The sequence below is a fragment of the Arachis stenosperma genome, chromosome 1 (genome assembly GCF_014773155.1).
Source record: "Arachis stenosperma cultivar V10309 chromosome 1, arast.V10309.gnm1.PFL2, whole genome shotgun sequence".
In the NCBI taxonomy this organism is placed as follows: domain Eukaryota; kingdom Viridiplantae; phylum Streptophyta; class Magnoliopsida; order Fabales; family Fabaceae; genus Arachis; species Arachis stenosperma.
Window position 1 is genome coordinate 22,990,616 of NC_080377.1, and position 20,090 is coordinate 23,010,705.

The 20,090-nt window shown below is 40.1% G+C and overlaps 1 protein-coding gene across 1 annotated transcript; it reads right to left on the reverse strand.

The window, feature by feature from the left end:
* Nucleotides 1–16,429: 16,429 nt before the first annotated feature.
* On the reverse strand, nt 16,430–17,831 carry LOC130976470 (uncharacterized). The gene is made up of 5 exons (XM_057901346.1): nt 17,649–17,831; nt 17,320–17,534; nt 17,124–17,216; nt 17,025–17,049; nt 16,430–16,822 (listed from the first exon to the last, which is right to left on the reverse strand). The coding sequence occupies exons 1-5, from the start codon at nt 17,829–17,831 to the stop codon at nt 16,430–16,432; spliced, it is 909 nt and encodes a 302-aa protein (XP_057757329.1).
* Nucleotides 17,832–20,090: the final 2,259 nt, after the last annotated feature.

Sequence of the window (20,090 nt, forward strand, 5' to 3'; positions counted from 1 at the left end):
TTGGCATTGTTTTTAGTATGTTTTTAGTATGATTTAGTTAGTTTTTAGTATATTTTTATTAGTTTTTAGTTAAAATTCACTTTTCTGGACTTTACTATGAGTTTGTGTGTTTTTCTGTGATTTCACGTATTTTCTGGCTGAAATTGAGGGATCTGAGCAAAAATCTGATTTAGAGGCTGAAAAGGACTGCAGATGCTGTTGGATTCTGACCTCCCTGCACCCGAAGTGGATTTTTTGGAGCTACAGAAGCCCAATTGGCGCGCTCTCAACGGCATTGGAAAGTAGACATCCTGGGCTTTCCAGCAATGTATAATAGTCCATACTTTGCCCGAGATTTGAGGGCCCAAACCGGCGTTGCAAATCAGCCTCAGAACTTCCAGCGTTTAACGCTGGAACTGGCATAAAACTTGGAGTTAAACGCCCAAACTGGCATGAAAGCTGGAGTTTAACTCCAGAAAAGGTCTCTACACATAAAAGCTTCAATGCTCAGCCCAAGCACACACTAAGTGGACCCAGAAGTGGATTTTTACGTCATTTACTCATTTCTGTATACCCTAGGTTACTAGTTCACTATTAATAGGATCTTTTGACATTGTATCTGTACCTCATGACACTTTACACGTTTCTTTGTGTACTTCTTACAGCATGAGTCTCTAAACCCCATGGTTGGGGGTGAGGAGCTCTGCTGTGTCTTGATGGATTAATGCAATTACCACTGTTTCTTATTCAATCATGCTTGCTTCCGTTCTAAGATATCACTTGCTCTTAACCCGGATGAATGTGATGACCCGTGACACTCATCATATTCTCAACTATGAACGTGTGCCTGACAACCACCTCCGTTCTACTTTAGATTAAGTAGATATCTCTTGGATTCTTTAATTAGAATCTTCGTGGTATAAGCTAGAACTGATGGCGGCATTCAAGAGAATCCGGAAGGTCTAAACCTTGTCTGTGGTATTCTGAGTAGGATTCAATGATTGAATGACTGTGACGAGCTTCAAACTCCTGAAGGCGGGGCATTAGTGACAGACGCAAAAGAATCATTAGATTCTATTCCGGCCTTATTGAGAACCGACAGATGGATAGCCGTGCCGTGACAGGCTGCGTTGAACATTTCCACTGAGAGGATGGGAGGTAGCCATTGACAACGGTGAAACCCTACATACAGCTTGCCATGGAAGGAGCCTTGCGTGTTTGATGAAGAAGACAGTAGGAAAGCAGAGATTCGGAAGATGGAGCATCTCCAAAACCTCAACCTATTCTCCATTACTGCATAACAAGTACTTATTTCATGTTCTTTTGCTTTTCACAATCAACCCTGATAATTTCTGATATCCTGACTAAGATCTACAAGATAACCATAGCTTGCTTCAAGCCGACAATCTCCGTGGGATCGACCCTTACTCACGTAAGGTATTACTTGGACGACCCAGTGCACTTGCTGGTTAGTTGTGCGGGGTTGCAAAAGTATGATTGCAATTTCGTGCACCAAGTTTTTGGCGCCGTTGCCGGGGAATTGTTCGAGTTTGGACAACTGACGGCTTATCTTGTTGCTTAGATTAGGACTGTTTTAATTTTGTTGGTTTAGAGTCTTTTAGTTGAGTCTAGTTTCATATTTTAAGTTTAGTGTCAATTGCACGCTTTTGCTTTTCTTTTAATTTTCGATTTTGCATGTCCTTAGTCCCTTTCTTGGTGTCCTCTTTGTGTTTCTCCCTTAAAAATTTTCGAAAATTAGTGTTTGATTTTCTAAAAATTTTAAGTTTGGTGTCATTTTGTTGTTTTTCTCTTTCCTCTTTTCAAAAATAAAATCTTTTTCATAAAAAATTTTTTCAATCATATCTTTCTAATTGCTAATCTCAAAAATCTTTTTAATTAACTAATTGATTCAGTTTTTAATTTGCTTTTATCTTATTTTATTTCAATTTTCGAATTTTTTTATTTTCCTTTTTGTTTTTATTTTATTTTTCGGTTAATTCAAAAAAATTTATTATCTATTTGCAATCCATATCAGTTCCCTTTATCCACTATGGACCTAAGTGAGATTGATCAGTCCAGAAGGACTCTGGGGTCATATGCCAACCCCATTACAACTGCATATGGGAGTAGCATTTGTACACCTCCCATCAAAGCAAGCAGCTTTGAGCTAAATCCTCAACTCATTATCATAGTGCAGCAAAATTGCCAGTATTCCGGTCTTCCACAGGAAGAACCTACTGAGTTTCTGGCATAGTTCTTACAAATTGCTGACACAGTACATGATAAAGAGGTGGATCAGGATGTCTACAGACTATTACTGTTTCCATTTGCTGTAAAAGATCAAGCTAAAAGGTGGTTAAATAACCAACCTACAGCAAGCATAAAGACATGGAAACAGTTATCAGACAAATTCCTGAATCATTTTTACCCTCCAAAGAGGATGACACAGCTAAGGCTGGACATCCAAGGCTTTAAACAAGAGGATAATGAATTCCTTTATAATGCCTGGGAGAGGTATAGAGGTATGCTAAGAAAATGCCCCTCTGAAATGTTTTCAGAGTGGGTACAGTTAGACATCTTCTATTATGGGCTTACAGAAAAAGCTCGATGTCTTTAGACCACTCAGCTGGTGGATCTATACACATGAGGAAGACAATTGAAGAGGCTCAAGAGCTTATAGACACTGTTGCTAGAAACCAATATTTATACTCTAGCAATGAGTTCTCTCCAAAAGAGGAAGTCATGGCAGTAGTCACTGATCCTAGTCCTCAAGAACAGATGATTGAGCTTAATCAACAATTGCTCCTGATGACAGAATAGTTAGCAGAATTTAAAGAGATGCTCCATGAAACTAAAGTTGCTAACAAAAACATAGAACTGCAGTTGAATCAAGCAAAACAGCAGATATCTAAACAGATAACAGGAGAGTGTCAAGCAGTTCAACTGAGGAGTGGGAAGACACTGAACAACACCACTCAAAAGAGTAAAAAGTCAAATAAGGAACAATTGACAGAGGATAACCAAACCACTGTTCAACATCCCTCTGAGGACAGTAAGAGCCCAGAGAGGAATGCTAGTGGCGTTCAAACGCCAGAAAGAGAGGGAAAGCTGGCGTTAAACGCCCATTCCCTGCCCAGTTCTGGCGTTCAAACGCCAGAAAAGGGGGAAAAGTTGGCGTTTAACGCCCATTTTCCACCCAATCCTGGCGTTCAGACGCCAAGGGAGGATCAGACACCTGAGAGTGCTGACAGTAATCCCTCTAAAAAAGATTCTTCAACCACTTCTGTAAGGAACAAGCCTGCAGCAACTAAGGTTGAAGAATATAAAGCCAAGATGCCTTATCCTCAGAAACTCCGCCAAGCGGAGCAGGATAAGCAATTTGCCCGCTTTGCAGATTATCTAAGGACTCTTGAAATAAAGATTCCGTTTGCAGAGGCACTTGAGCAAATACCTTCTTATGCTAAGTTCATGAAAGAGATCTTAAGTCATAAGAAGGATTGGAGAGAAACTGAAAAAGTATTTCTCACTGAAGAATGCAATGCAGTCATTCTGAAAAGCTTACCAGAAAAGCTTCAAGATCCAGGAAGCTTTATGATACCATGCACATTAGAAGGCGCTTGCACCAAGACAGCCCTATGTGATCTTAGAGCAAGCATCAATCTAATACCTGCATCCACTATCAGAAAGCTTGGGTTGACTGGAGAAGTCAAACCAACCCGGATATGCCTCCAACTTGCTGATGGCTCTATCAAACATCCATCAGGCATAATAGAGGATATGATTGTCAAGGTTGGGCCATTTGCCTTTCCAACTGACTTTGTGGTGCTGGAAATGGAGGAGCACAAGAGTGCAACTCTCATTCTAGGATGACCCTTCCTAGCAACTGGACGAACTCTCATTGATGTACAAAAAGGGGAAGTAACCCTGAGAGTCAATGAGGATGAGTTCAAGTTGAATGCTATGAAAGCTATACAACATCCAGACACACCAAATGACTGCATGGGCGCTGACATTATTGACTCTTTGGTGGAAGAGATCAATATGACTGAAAGCCTAGAATCAGAGCTTGAAGACATCTTTTAGGATGCTCAGCTTGATCAAGAAGAACCACAGGAAACAAAGGATTTTTCGAAAATTCCTCAGGAGGAGGATAAGCCTCCCAAACCTGAACTCAAACCACTACCACCATCCCTGAAGTATGCATTTCTGGGAGAGGGTGACACTTTTCCAGTGATTATAAGCTCTGCTTTGAATCCACAGGAAGAGGAAGCACTGATTCAAGTGCTAAGGACACACAAGACAGGTCTTGGGTGGTCCATAAGTGATCTTAAGGGCATTAGCCCAGCTAGATGCATGCACAAGATCCTGTTGGAGGATAAAGCCAAACCAGTGGTCCAACCACAGAGGAGGCTAAATCCAGCCATGAAGGAAGTGGTGCAGAAAGAGGTCACTAAATTACTAGAGGCTGGGATTATTTATCCTATTTCTGATAGCCCCTGGGTGAGCCCTGTCCAGGTTGTCCCCAAAAAGGGAGGCATGACAGTGGTTCATAATGAAAAAAATGAACTGGTTCCTACAAGAACAGTCACAGGGTGGCGTATGTGTATTGACTACAGAAGGCTCAATACAGCCACCAGAAAGGATCATTTTTCTTTACCATTCATAGACCAAATGCTAGAAAGACTAGCTGGTCATGATTATTACTGCTTTTTGGATGGCTATTCAGGTTACAACCAAATTGCAGTAGATCCTCAGGACCAAGAGAAAACAGTATTTACTTGCCCTTCTGGCGTGTTTGCCTACAGGAGGATGCCTTTTGGTCTGTGTAATGCTCCTGCAACCTTTCAGAGATGCATGCTATCCATCTTCTCTGATATGGTGGAGAAATTTCTTGAAGTCTTCATGGATGACTTCTCAGTATATGGAGACTCATTCAGCCCCTGTCTTAACCACCTATCACTTGTCCTGAAAAGGTGCCAAGAGACTAACCTGGTTTTAAACTGGGAGAAATGTCACTTTATGGTGACTGAAGGAATTGTCCTTGGACACAAAATTTCAAGCAGGGAAATAGAGGTGGATAAGGCAAAGGTAGAGGTAATCGAAAAATTACCACCACCTGCCAATGTTAAGGCAATCAGAAGCTTTCTGGGGCATGCAGGATTCTACAGAAGGTTTATAAAGGATTTTTCGAAAATTGCAAAACCTTTGAGTAACCTGCTAGCTGCTGACACACCATTTGTGTTTGACACACAGTGTCTGCAGGCATTTGAGACCCTGAAAGCTAAGCTGGTCACAGCACCAGTCATCTCTGCACCAGATTGGACATTACCATTTGAACTAATGTGTGATGCCAATGACCATGCCATTGGTGCAGTGTTGGGACAGAGGCATAATAAGCTTCTGCACATCATTTATTATGCTAGCCGTGTTCTAAATGATGCACAGAAGAATTACACAACCATAGAAAAAGAATTACTTGCAGTGGTCTATGCCATTGACAAGTTTAGATCTTATCTAGTGGGATCAAAGGTGATTGTGTACACTGACCATGCTGCTCTTAAATACTTACTCACAAAGCAGGATTCAAAACCCAGGCTTATAAGATGGGTGTTGCTTCTGCAAGAGTTTGATATAGAAATAAGAGACAGAAAAGGGACAGAGAACCAAGTAGCTGATCATCTGTCCCGAATAGAACCAGTAGCTGGGACGTCCCTCCCTTCTACTGAGATCTCTGAGACTTTCCTAGATGAGCAACTCTTTGCCATTCAGGAAGCTCCATGGTTTGCAGATATTGCAAACTATAAAGCTGTGAGGTTCATACCCCAGGAGTACAGCAGAGTGCAAAGAAAGAAATTAATTTCAGATGCCAAGTACTACCTATGGGATGAGCCATATCTCTTTAAGAGATGTGCAGACGGAATGATCCGCAGATGTGTACCCAGAGAAGAAGCACAAAGGATCATATGGCATTGCCATGGATCACAGTATGGAGGACATTTTGGAAGTGAGCGAACAGCCACTAAAGTCCTCCAATGTGGCTTCTACTGGCCTACTATCTATAAAGATTCCCGAGAGTTTGTGCGTAACTGTGACAGTTGCCAAAGAGCTGGTAACTTGCCTCACGGATATGCCATGCCTCAACAAGGGATATTAGAGATAGAATTGTTTGATGTATGGGGAATTGACTTCATGGGTCCATTCCCACCATCATACTCAAACACTTACATTCTGGTGGCAGTGGACTATGTATCTAAGTGGGTAGAAGCGATTGCTACACCCACTAATGATACCAAGACCGTGCTAAAATTCCTCCAGAAACACATCTTCAGCAGGTTTGGTGTTCCCAGAGTACTAATCAGTGACGGGGGCACTCATTTCTGCAATAGACAGCTATACTCTGCTATGGTCAAATATGGAATTAGCCACAAAGTGGCAACTCCATATCATCCACAGACAAATGGGCAAGCTGAAGTCTCTAACAGAGAACTAAAAAGAATCCTAGAACGGACTGTGATAGCCCGAAGAAAGGATTGGGCAAAGAGTTTGGATGATGCTCTGTGGGCATACAGAACAGCATTCAAGACTCCTATAGGAACCTCTCCATACCAACTGGTGTATGGGAAGGCCTGTCACCTGCCCGTGGAACTGGAACATAAAGCCTACTGGGCAACCAGATTCCTAAATATGGATGCTCAGTTAGCTGGTGAAAAAAGATTGCTCCAGTTAAATGAGCTAGAGGAGTTCAGACTCAATGCCTTTGAAAATGCAAAAATTTATAAGAAAAAGGCAAAGAAGTGGCATGACAAGAAGTTGTCAACCAGAGTCTTTGAGCCAGGACAAAAAGTTCTGCTCTTCAACTCTAGGCTCAGATTGTTTCCAGGAAAACTTAAATCCCGGTGGCGGGGTCCGTATGTGATTACAGGAGTGTCACCATATGGATATGTTGAACTTCAGGATATTGATTCTGACAAAAAGTTCATTGTTAATGGGCAAAGAATCAAGCATTATCTTGAAGGCAATTTTGAGCAGGAATGCTCAAAACTGAGACTTGAGTGATTCTCAGTAAAGGTCCAGCTAAAGACAGTAAAGAAGCGCTTGCTGGGAGGCAACCCAGTCATTAGCAGGTTATATGTTTTGTTTTTACAAAGGCAAGTATCAAAAATGAAGGAACTCACAGAGTTACAGAAGGATTCAGCGCAAAAAGCAGAGAAAATGAGCTTACTGGCGAAAAAACACCAGTAAGGGGCATTTTGGGCGTTAAACGCCAGAATGAGCACCATTCTGGACGTTTAACGCCAGTAAAGGTGCCATTTTGGGCGTTAAACGCCAGAATGGGCACCATTCTGGGCGTTTAACGCCAGGTGTGCAGCATCCTGGGCGTTTAGCAAAACGCCCAGTGACAAAGGGGATTCTGGCGTTTAACGCTAGCCAGGGCACCTGGCTGGGCGTTAAACGCCCACAATGGGCATCAAATGGGCGTTAAACGCCAGAATGGATGCCATTCTGGGCGTTTAACGCCAGAAAGGTGGGGGACCAAGATTTTGTTTTTCAATCAAATTTTTTTTTCAAAACTTTCCTTTTCTTACCCATACTTTTCTACATAAACACACTTCAACCTTTCATCATTCACTTTCAAATCTTCAAAAATCAAAACCATTCTTCAAATCTATCTCAAATCAATCCCAAATCTTATTCAAAAACTCACCCTTCTCTCAAATCCTCTCCATATCTTCTCAAATCTCTTTTCAATTTTTCGAAATCTCCTTCCCCCCCCCCCTTATAAAATCAAGTTCGGCCTCCTCATTCCCCCACACCATTCGAATTTGCTCTTCTCTTCTCTCTCTTCTTTCCTTTCTTTTGCTTGAGGACAAGCAAACCTCTAAGTTTGGTGTGCTTTTCCGTGATCATTAAGCCAAGATTCATCAAGGTCATGGCTCCTAAGGGAAAACAAACCAATTTAAGAGGAAAGAAAGAGAACAATCCAAAGAATCTTTGGAATCAAGAGAAGTTCTTAACTAAAGAACATGAAGACCATTATCACAAAATAATGGGTCTGAGGTCAGTGATCCTGGAAGTAAAATTTGATCTGAAAGAAGATGAATATCCGGGGATCCAAGAGCAAATCCGAAACAGAGGATGGGAAGTTCTAACCAATCCTGAGACAAAGGTTGGAAGGAATATAGTTCAGGAATTCTACTCAAATCTGTGGCTAACAGATAAGCAGAGAATGACTGGAACCGCTTACCATACTTACAGAACCATGGTCAGAGGGAAAGTTATGTACTTCCATCTGGACAAAATAAGAGAAATCTTCAAATTGCCTCAACTGCAAGATGATCCTGAATCCTTTAATAGGAGAATGGTGAGAGCAGATAAAGGGTTGGATCAAGTTCTAGAGGACATATGCCTCCTTGGAACTAAGTGGATAACCAATTCAAAGGGTGTCCCAAACCAACTCAAGAGGGGAGACCTCAAACCAATTGCAAGAGGTTGGCTAGACTTTATTGAGCGTTCCATATTGCCCACTAGCAACCATTCTGAGGTCACTATCAAGAGAGCAGTGATGATTCATTGCATTATGCTTGGAAAAGAAGTGGAGGTTCATCATGTGATTGCTTGTGAGATCTACACAATTGCAAATAAGAATTCCACTGAAGCCAAACTGGCTTACCCAAGCTTGATCTCCTTGCTCTGTAAAGAGGCTGGGGTAAAGATGGGAGTAGATGAATTCATACCCATTGAACATCCAATCACCAAGAAGTCAATGGAAGGACAAATGCAAGACAACTCTATCAAAAGGAGGGCGCAGGAGTTCCTCCCTGAATTTCCTGAAATTGGCTACTGGGCCAGCCTAGAAGCATCTATCACCAAGTTGCAAGAGACTATGGAGCAACTTAAGGAAGAACAGCAGAATCAGAACTGCATGCTCTGCAAATTGCTGAAGGAACAAGAGAAGCAGGGGCGTGAACTTCAAGAACTGAAACGCCAAAAGTTCTCCCCTCAATTTGAGGGAGCATCCACTTCTCAAAATCAAGGTTGTTGAGTCCTAACTCTGTGAAAAACCTCTATCATTAGGAGCCTATTTAAATTTTTGTTTTCTATTTTTAGTCTCATCTTATATCTATTTTTGAGTCTTGTTCTTAATTCATAATTAATAAAATTTAGAATTCATGTCTTAAAGCTATGAATGTCCTATGAATCCATCACCTCTCTTAAATGAAAAATGCTTTAATCACAAAAGAACAAGAAGTACAGGATTTCGAATTTATCCTTGAAACTAGTTGAATTAGTTTGATGTGGTGACAATACTTTTTGTTTTCTGAATGAATGCTTGAACAGTGCATATGTCTTTTGAATTTGTTGTTTTGAGAATGTTAAAATTGTTGGCTCTTGAAAGAATGATGAAAAAGGAGACATATTACTGAGGATCTGAAAAATCATCAAAATGATTCTTGAAGCAAGAAAAAGCAGTGAATACAAAAAAAAAGAGAGAAAAGAGACGAAAAAAAAAGAGAAGAGAAAGAAAAAGAAAAAAAAGAGAGAAAGAAATAAAGTTGTGAACCAAGGCAAAAAGAGTGTGCTTAAGAACCCTGGACACCTCTAATTGGGGACTCTAGCAAAGCTGGGTCACAATCTGAAAAGGTTCACCCAATTATGTGTCTGTGGCATGTATGTATCCGGTGGTAATACTGGAAGACAGAGTGCTTTGGGCCACAGCCAAGACTCATACACTAGCTATTTTCAAGAATCACTATACTTAACTAGGAGAATCAGTAGCATTATCTGAGTTTTGAGTTCCTAAAGATGCCAATCATTCTGAACTTCAAAGGATAAAGTGAGATGCCAAAACTGTTCGGAAGCAAAAAGCTACTGGTCCCGCTCATCTAATTGGAACTATGTTTCTTTGATATTTTGGAGTCTATAGTATATTCTCTTCTTTTTATTCTATTTTGATTTTCAGTTGCTTGGGGACAAGCAACAATTTAAGTTTGGTGTTGTGATGAGCGGATAATTTATACGCTTTTTGGCATTGTTTTTAGTATGTTTTTAGTATGATTTAGTTAGTTTTTAGTATATTTTTATTAGTTTTTAGTTAAAATTCACTTTTCTGGACTTTACTATGAGTTTGTGTGTTTTTCTGTGATTTCAGGTATTTTCTGGCTGAAATTGAGGGATCTGAGCAAAAATCTGATTTAGAGGCTGAAAAGGACTGCAGATGCTGTTGGATTCTGACCTCCCTGCACTCGAAGTGGATTTTTTGGAGCTACAGAAGCCCAATTGGCGCGCTCTCAACGGCATTGGAAAGTAGACATCCTGGGCTTTCCAGCAATGTATAATAGTCTATACTTTGCCCGAGATTTGAGGGCCCAAACCGGCGTTGCAAATCAGCCTCAGAACTTCCAGCGTTTAACGCTGGAACTGGCATAAAACTTGGAGTTAAACGCCCAAACTGGCATGAAAGCTGGCGTTTAACTCCAGAAAAGGTCTCTACACATAAAAGCTTCAATGCTCAGCCCAAGCACACACTAAGTGGACCCAGAAGTGGATTTTTACGTCATTTACTCATTTTTGTATACCCTAGGTTACTAGTTCACTATTAATAGGATCTTTTGACATTGTATCTGTACCTCATGACACTTTACACGTTTCTTTGTGTACTTCTTACAGCATGAGTCTCTAAACCCCATGGTTGGGGGTGAGGAGCTCTGCTGTGTCTTGATGGATTAATGCAATTACCACTGTTTCTTATTCAATCATACTTGCTTCCGTTCTAAGATATCACTTGCTCTTAACCCGGATGAATGTGATGACCCGTGACACTCATCATATTCTCAACTATGAACGTGTGCCTGACAACCACCTCCGTTCTACTTTAGATTAAGTAGATATCTCTTGGATTCTTTAATCAGAATCTTCGTGGTATAAGCTAGAACTGATGGCGGCATTCAAGAGAATCTGGAAGGTCTAAACCTTGTCTGTGGTATTCTGAGTAGGATTCAATGATTGAATGACTGTGACGAGCTTCAAACTCCTGAAGGCGGGGCATTAGTGACAGACGCAAAAGAATCATTAGATTCTATTCCGGCCTTATTGAGAACCGACAGATGGATAGCCGTGCCGTGACAGGGTGCGTTGAACATTTCCACTGAGAGGATGGGAGGTAGCCATTGACAACGGTGAAACCCTACATACAGCTTGCCATGGAAGGAGCCTTGCGTGTTTGATGAAGAAGACAGTAGGAAAGCAGAGATTCGGAAGATGGAGCATCTCCAAAACCTCAACCTATTCTCCATTACTGCATAACAAGTACTTATTTCATGTTCTTTTGCTTTTCACAATCAACCCTGATAATTTCTGATATCCTGACTAAGATCTACAAGATAACCATAGCTTGCTTCAAGCCGACAATCTCCGTGGGATCGACCCTTACTCACGTAAGGTATTACTTGGACGACCCAGTGCACTTGCTGGTTAGTTGTGCGGGGTTGCAAAAGTGTGATTGCAATTTCGTGCACCACTCGCGTATGCAAGCACTCTGCTCACGTACGCGAGATGTCCAACCCAAATAGGTTGGTTGCGTCGCGGGCAGTGGTCGCGTACGCAAGTTATGCAGAACAGTAGAAATGCTAAATGTTGCAAAATTTTCAACTTTGCACTCTAAACTTCCGACGTGCATAACTTTCTGGTTTCAAAATATTTTTCATCTTTTCTTCAAACGGCGTAAACTTCACGGACCCAATTTTTATATAAAACAAGTTTGAAACAATTTGAGGGTCCAGAAACCAAGTTATGACTCACCAAAGTTCGGCAAAGAAAACCAGTTTTCACCAAAGATTCCTAAGCCTCTATTTCACCAATTTTCCTTTATCAAAACCAAAGTTCTGCATTTAAAAATGACTCTAAATACACCCAGCACAGCTCCATATTCAATCACAATCAACCATGCCTCAATTTTAAATCACTTCATTCCACGAGTTCTCAAATATACAATACAATTATGAATTTATCAACATTCATATGTTCACATTCATAATCCTCATCCATTAACATCAAATTCATCATTCATCAATCTATTTTACCAACACCCACCACCACGTTCACATCAATAAATCATCAATCTAATCATACCTCATCATTTTAACATACATTGACAACTAAAATCATCAAACATGCTCCAAATACAATTCAACTTGTCCTATAGTCATCTAGACTAAGTTTTCATGATACCGTACATGTTATATACGAGAAACTAAAATCATACCTTGGCCGATTCCTCATAAAACCCAAAACTTCACAATTTGTTACCGTTCCACGATACTCAAGTTTCTAAAGTCTCACCAAACGGGTCTTCGGCTCCCCAGAGTCCAATACCAAGTCTTCAACACCACTAATTTGTTTCCAAAGTACACAATTCAAACTAATTTCACCAAATAACACTAAAATTACTATAGGATTCACTAATTAAATAACTTGAAAAGGATTAAACGTTCCACACCTTACCAACGCAAAATTTGGACAAGGCCCGGCAAGTTCACAAAGCTAATTCGATCCTAAACACCGAAATTACACAAAATTTAACATAATTACATATTGAATTTCAAAATTAGGGGAAGAGAAAATAGAAATTGAAAAATGGATTCCTTACCAAATTAACTACTGGGATTTGTAGAGCTCGTTGCTGCGATCGCGTGGCCACAAACGGTGCGGTGATCGGAGCTCCAGATCAAAAGTTATATGAAGTTGAAATCTAGCCAAGGATTTGCATGTTCTTCCTCTCTTCTCCCTCTAAGTTTCCAGTGTGTGTGTGTATTATTTATGGAAGAGATAGCTGAAGCTCTTTCATTTTATTAATCTTGGGTTGGACCTTAGGCCCAATATGGACCCAGTTCGATCCGTTTGGCCCAATCTTGGGCCAAATCTTTTAAAATTAGCGTCAAAATTCTTGTTTTAATTTTCTCTATCATATTAAACTATAAAAATCACATTTCTAATTTTTTTGATTAATAATTAATTTATTCACTAATTATTTACTAATCTCTCAGATTTTACACTTAATATTACAACAACAACAACAAAGCCTTGTCCCACTAAATGGGGTCGGCTACATGAATCAAACGACGCCATTGTGCTCTGTCATGTATCATGTCTACAGAGAGACCGTTTACATGTAGATCTCGTTTTACCACCTCATGGATGGTCTTCTTAGGTCTTCCCCTGCCTTTCGTCCTTTGTCCATCTTCCATCTCATCCACCCTCCTGACTGGATGTTCTATCAGTCTTCTTCTCATATGTCCAAACCATCTGAGACGCGATTCAACCATCTTTTCCACAATGGGTGCTACTCCAACTCTCTCCCTTATATCTTTATTCCTTATTTTATCCAATCGCGTATGACCACTCATCCATCTCAACATCTTCATCTCTGCCACACTCAGCTTATGTTCGTGCTCCCCTTTAGCCGCCCAACACTCCGTACCATACAACATAGCCGGTCTTATAACGGTGCGATAGAATTTACCTTTAAGTTTTAAAGGCACTTTTTTGTCGCATATAAAACCAGATGCACTCCGCCATTTTGACCAACCTGCTTGGATCCTATGATTTACATCCTGTTCAATCTCTCCATTATCCTGTATGATGCATCCAAGATACTTAAAACTTTTAACTTTTCGTAGGATGTTTTCTCCAATCTTCACCTCTATATTGGGGTTTTCCCTTCTCAGACTGAACTTACATTCCATATATTCCGTCTTGCTACGGCTTATGCGCAGAACATACACTTCTAGAGCTTCTCTCCATAACTCCAACTTCTTATTTAGGTCTTCCCTTGACTCTTCCATAAGGACGATATCATCGGCAAAAAGCATGCACCATGGCACAGGCTCTTGGATGTGCTCTGTGAGTACTTCCAAGACTAATGTGAAAAGGTATGGACTTAAGGATGATCCCTGGTGTAATCCTATACCAATAGGAAATTCTTCTGTCACACCACCTTGAGTCTTCACACTAGTTGTGGCCCCATCATACATGTCTTTAATTGCTCGAATATATGCGACCCTTACTCTCCTTTTTTCTAAAACCTTCCATAAGACCTCCCTTGGTACCTTATCATACGCTTTTTCCAAATCAATAAACACCATATGTAGATCCCTTTTATTACTACGATACCTCTCCATCATCCTTCTTAATAGATATATCGCTTCAGTGGTAGATCTTCCTGGCATAAATCCAAATTGGTTCTCTGTTACTTGTGTCTCTTTTCTCAACCTCCGTTCTATCACCCTTTCCCATAACTTCATAGTATGACTCATAAGCTTAATCCCTCTATAGTTTCCGCAACTTTGTATATCCCCCTTATTCTTGTAGATAGGTACCAAGGTGCTCTTTCTCCACTCATTAGGCATCTTCTTTGACCTTAAAATCTCATTAAAAAGCTTGGTTAACCAGTTGATGCCTTTTTCTCTAAAACCCTTCCAAACCTCAATCGGGATATTATCAGGTCCTACTGCCCTGCCATTTTTCATCTGCTTTAGAGCCTCTTTTACCTCGAAATCTCGAATCCTTCGATAATAGTCAAAATTTTGATCTTCTTCCCTTGTGCATAATCGACCAAGGCTCGGAAGAGTCTTCTATCCCTCATTAAATAACTCGTAGAAGTAGCTCTTCCACCTTTCATTAATCTTCTCCTCTTGAGCCAACACCTCTCCATCCTTATCCTTTATGCACTTAACCTGATCCAAATCTCTCGTTCTTCTTTCCCGGCTCTTTGCGATTCTATAAATACCTTTTTCTCCTTCTTTCGTGCCCAAAGACTGGTAAAGACCCTCATATGCTCTTGTTCTTGCTTCACTTACAGCCACTTTTGTCTCTTTCTTAGCCGCCTTATATTTTTCCCAGTTATCTGCATTGCGACATAAAGACCACTCTTTAAAGCATTCCCTTTTTATCTTTATCTTTTCTTGTATACTCGCATTCCACCACCAGGACTCCTTGTCTCTTGGTCCTCTTCCTTTAGATTCACCAAAACTTTCTTTTACTGTTCTTCTAATAACTTCTACCATCTCCCTCCATATCTCTTCCGCGCTTCCATTCCCATCCCACTTTGCCTCTTCTCCTACCCGTCTTAGGAAGCTTCTTTGTTCCTCACCTTTCATCCGCCACCACCTCATCCTTGGATTCTTCGTATGATGTCTTTTCCTCAACTTTTGCTCAACACGAAAATCCATGACGAGCACCCTATGTTGTGTTGTCAAACTCTCTCCCGGGATAATTTTACAGTTAATGCAAAATTTCCGGTCGACTCTCCTCAACAAGAAGAAGTCGATTTGAGAGCTTGTCATGCCACTCTTATAGGTTATAAGATGTTCGTCTCTCTTTTTAAAATATATATTTGCGATGAGAAGATCAAAGGTTGAGGAAAAGTCCAAAATAGTTTTACCCTCGGCATTGATCACTCCAAAACTATGGCCTCCGTGAATACTCCCATATCCAGTCACTTCGCTCCCAACATGGCCATTTAAATCTCCTCCTAAGAAAATCTTAATCCTAAAGGTATGCCTTGAACCAAACTCTCTAGATCCTCCCAAAACCTTATCTTGTGTTGTTCGTCCGAACCCACTTGCGGTGCATAGGCGCTAATCACATGGAAAACACCTCCCTCCACCCTAAGTTTGATAGAGATGATCCAATCTCCCACCCTCTTGACATCCACTACGTCCTTCTTCCACTACTTATCCACAATTATTCCAACCCCATTCCTATTTTTCACCTTTCCTGTATACCAAAGTTTGAAACCAGAAGTATCCAACTCCCTAGCCTTTGCACCAACCCATTTCGTTTCCTGTAGGCACATAATGTTAATCTTCCTCCTTGTCATGGTGTCCACCACCTCCATGGACTTTTCTGTTAGAGTGCCTATGTTCCATGTCCCAAATCTCAACCTTCTGTAGCTTCGACATTCACCTTTTACTTTGTGAACTAGCTTATTTACCCTCGTCCGTTCACGAAAACGCGAGAACCCTTGCTCATTTCACACTACATCTGGGCACCGATGCAGCGGCTCTTACTTTGACACCGTACTCGAGCCATATGGCGCGTTGCTTCCGGGCAACGACATAGCTTTAGCGCAATAATGTCTTTGATTCATGTCATGGGGGTTCGGCTATATTTTTATGTTGGTTGCCGAAGACCTAACACAACCCTCCTCCTTTATCCGGGCTTGGGACCGCTATGTACCGCAAGTGTAACATAGGCGGAGTTACACTTAATATTACAAATTTAAATTATTTTATATCTGAAAAAATAAATTGATGGGTAAACGGCATTAGCGAAACTATTAATAAAATTTATATAATTATCCAAATATCAATAAAGTGTATTTCTTACTAAGAGTTGCATAGTCAACACAAAAAAAGTACATATTTAAAAAAAACTTCCATAATTATAAGATCTACTTTTCAATCTGTCCCTCCAATGAATTCATCCATGCGGTGGCGTCTGGTGGCAACTTCCGACCTTGCCCTTGAATTAGACATTTCAGGACACTCTCCACTGCCTGCATTTTTATCTTTCTGGCTGCTACTTCATCCTCCACGGCCTTCCTTTTCAATTTCTCGGCCGCCAACTCTGCTTGTAGTTCAAGTAGCACCCTTTGGGTGTCTTTCCTTTGAGCTCCATTACTTGGCTGATGGGAATTTATACTGAAGACTTGACTAGAAGTTGGTCCTAAACCCATGCCACGCACTCTACCCGAGTGCTCCTTTTCGAGAGCTTGAGCAAGCGAATCATTCTGAGACAACAGTCTAGAGGATTCATCATGTTGTTCAATACCCGTAATTGTTTCCTACACACATAGATAAGCAAATATAAACATTTATTAGCTGGTTGCTAACTGCATAGACTTCTAATACAATTTTAAAAAATAAAACCTATGAGAAAAAACTTAGCGATTATCAACACATTACTTATACCAATAACCCGAGCTGCATCATGGATATAGGAGCCATTAGGTTATTTGCGCATTAAGGTCCACAGCTTTTCTCTACCAACTCTCCTCCTTTGTCGTTCCGACTGTAACAATATAGTTTAAAAAGTGAATGTGTAGACGAAGAGATGGTTCAAAAACAGAGTCAAAAATAAATTACCTCTTCTTCTCCGAACCTTGCCAACTTTTTCGATCCGCCAGTGTGAGTGTATAGCTGCTTTGATCAATTCTAAGCATTTTTCCTACACTTCTCCTGTCATGCCATCAAAAGTAAGAGTTACTAGACACTATTTCTGACTAGCTTAATGTATGTAACATAAATAGAATTTTTCTGTTAAGAAATAAAAATATATTACCTTTGTCTCTTCACTGTTGCGATAATCAAGGTACCATCTCCAATGATCCACAGTAATTCCGATAGGTGGCCTTCAATATTTTGTTTAAGAGTCAGTTGTGAGTCATAATAACTATGGTACAACATGTTCCTCATTTCCTTGCAAGCCCTCCCTAGCATTTTTAAAATTGTACGCTTGATCTTTCCTCCACTATCTTCATCAAAATGGAAAATTTCCTACAACAGTAAAATTAAGTTGTTAGTATGTGTCAAATTAAGATTATCGAATTCTATACAAACATGAGTTTTTACCTTTACATATTTATTATAGATCTTATCCTTGGAGCGAACCTTTCTCCAGTCTTTCTCGCAGATTGAAAATTTGTTGTAGTTAGATCCTAGCAATCTGAGAACACCGCTCAGTATACCAGCTTCCGCTTCAACTGGTTGCAGGGTCTCATTGAACCTGAGTACGATCTTTCTACCGTTAGGTGGCTTCATATCTTCCTTCACACTCAATTTGACTTGTTTCATTATGCTATCGGATTTTGTAAATCATAGTCTGCGTGAGTAACCATTCTGGCCAAGCTGTGATAAAATCATAGAAAAATAGAGCATGGAAATAATTTATGAAATAAATTCTTGTATACCAATTGTTTTAACATCCCAAAATTCAATGGTCTTGCGTCGCTTGTGCTTTTGAGCCTCTGTTGCAGCAAACCGGTTGTCAACGTGTTGCTCAAAAGAATCTATCTCATCTGCCTCTGAGTCTAAGCCTTCGTCGTTCAGTTTTGAGTTTTGAACATCATTCGTGCAAGTCTGTGGAGCAAGCGGTGGTTTGCTACGGGGCAGACAAAAGGGGCGTAAAGATGAGGCTGCGAGGGCACCACCGCCACTGGATGGGGTAATTGGGCAATCCACTTGATGGGGAGTTGTAGCCGCAGCAGATCCCTCTTGAGGCTGATGACATGCTGTGTCTAACCGGGATTTCTTCTTGTAACGACCTATCCTAAGCATCTTTCTTGACTGTATTCGGATCAAAAGATACAAATAATAATTAATATATAGTTATTAATATAGATTATATACACTGAGTCGAAAGTAAAAACCAGTTAATATATATTAAACTCTTACATATATATTAAACTCTTACTTTTATGGCATATTGATAATAATTAATTTATAATATGAGAACAGAGATTGAAGTTAAGGGTGACAGCAGAAGAATAGAGAGCATGATGCGAGCAGAAATTGGTGAATTAAAAATTATTAAAATATATACATTGCAAGTATAGTTCTTAACTCACCAGAAATCCACTTATCAATTTAGAAAGGTGTCACAGGAATTTAAAATTAAAATATTGGGAGTATGAATCCCAGGTCGTCTCCCAACGAGTTGCAGAAAAGCGTGCTATTTTATTAATAAGATGTTTTCAAAAAGGTTTGAGTTGAGTAAATAGGAAATAAAATTGGAGAATTTGAATAATGTAAATAAAAGCCTTGACTGGGAGTTGATTAGTTGGAAGCCCCACTTTTGTTGGATTACTCTCTAGATTAATTGATAATTAAAGGTTATCCTGTTTAGTTATTTCTTACTAGGTAAGGGAAAGTCAAACAAGTTGGGATGCTATGCCCATTCACGAGTTGTAACCCACTTAATTAAAAGGGGTTGGTGTTAGTGACTAGAGGACAAGCCAACAATAACCCAATTATAATCTTTCTTTCAAGCCTTCCAACTCAAGGGTTCCTTTCAATCAACTCCCCATCAAGTTAGGGAACTACTCGCTCATTGTGAATGTAAAATTCATAACATATGAAAAGGAATTAAGGAAAGACATTGTAAATAAAAATAAAAAATAATTAATTAAAAATAAAAGTAATCCTTGTATTAAATAATCCTAAAAATATTCCAACGGTAAAATTAACAAAGCAAAGGACATGGAAGAGTAAAGCCAAGTAAAGAAAACGAACTAGAATGACGAAGTCTTGATGATGTAATAACTCTTCTCAGTATCCCAATGCAAAAAGTGGTAGAAAAAAAATAAAATCCTAAGAACTATGAATGTGTAGAGAGAAAAACCTAGAGGAGGAGTAAAAACTAGATCTAAAACTAAAACTGTGTAGAATGAATTGTTGTTCTGGTTTCTGCATGTTCTCTGGCTCTAGTCTGCTATTCTAGGCCGAAAACTGGGTCAAAATAAGGTCCAAAATGGCCCCCAGCAAAATCTACAGATTATGCAGATCGCGCTCGTCACGCGATCGCGTCATCCATGCGGACGCGTCATTTGCATTTTTCCTTGCTGCGCGTTCGCGTCGTCGACGCTTCCACGTCACTTGTGCTTTTCAATTCCGCGCAGTTGCGTGAGCCATGTGGCCGCGTCACTGCGATTTCTCCTTTTTCGTGCGAACGCGTTAGCCATGCAGCCGCGTCACTTCTCGCTGGTCATCTCCTCAATTTCTCGTGTTCCTTCCATTTTTGCTAGCTTCCTTTTCAATCCCTAACTCATTCATACCCTATAAAGCCTGAAGCACTTAACACACAGATTACGATATCGAATGGAATAACGGAGAATTAAAATGCATAATTAAAAGTCTCTAGGAAGCAGTTTTCAATCATGTAATAATTTCAGGAAGGAAATATAAATGCATGCTAAATTAATGAATAGGTGGGTAAGGATTATGATAAAACCACACAATTAAACACAATATAAACCATAAAATAGTGGTTTATCAACCTCCCCACACTTAAACATTAGCATGTCCTCATGCTTAATTGAAGGAGATAAGATAAGT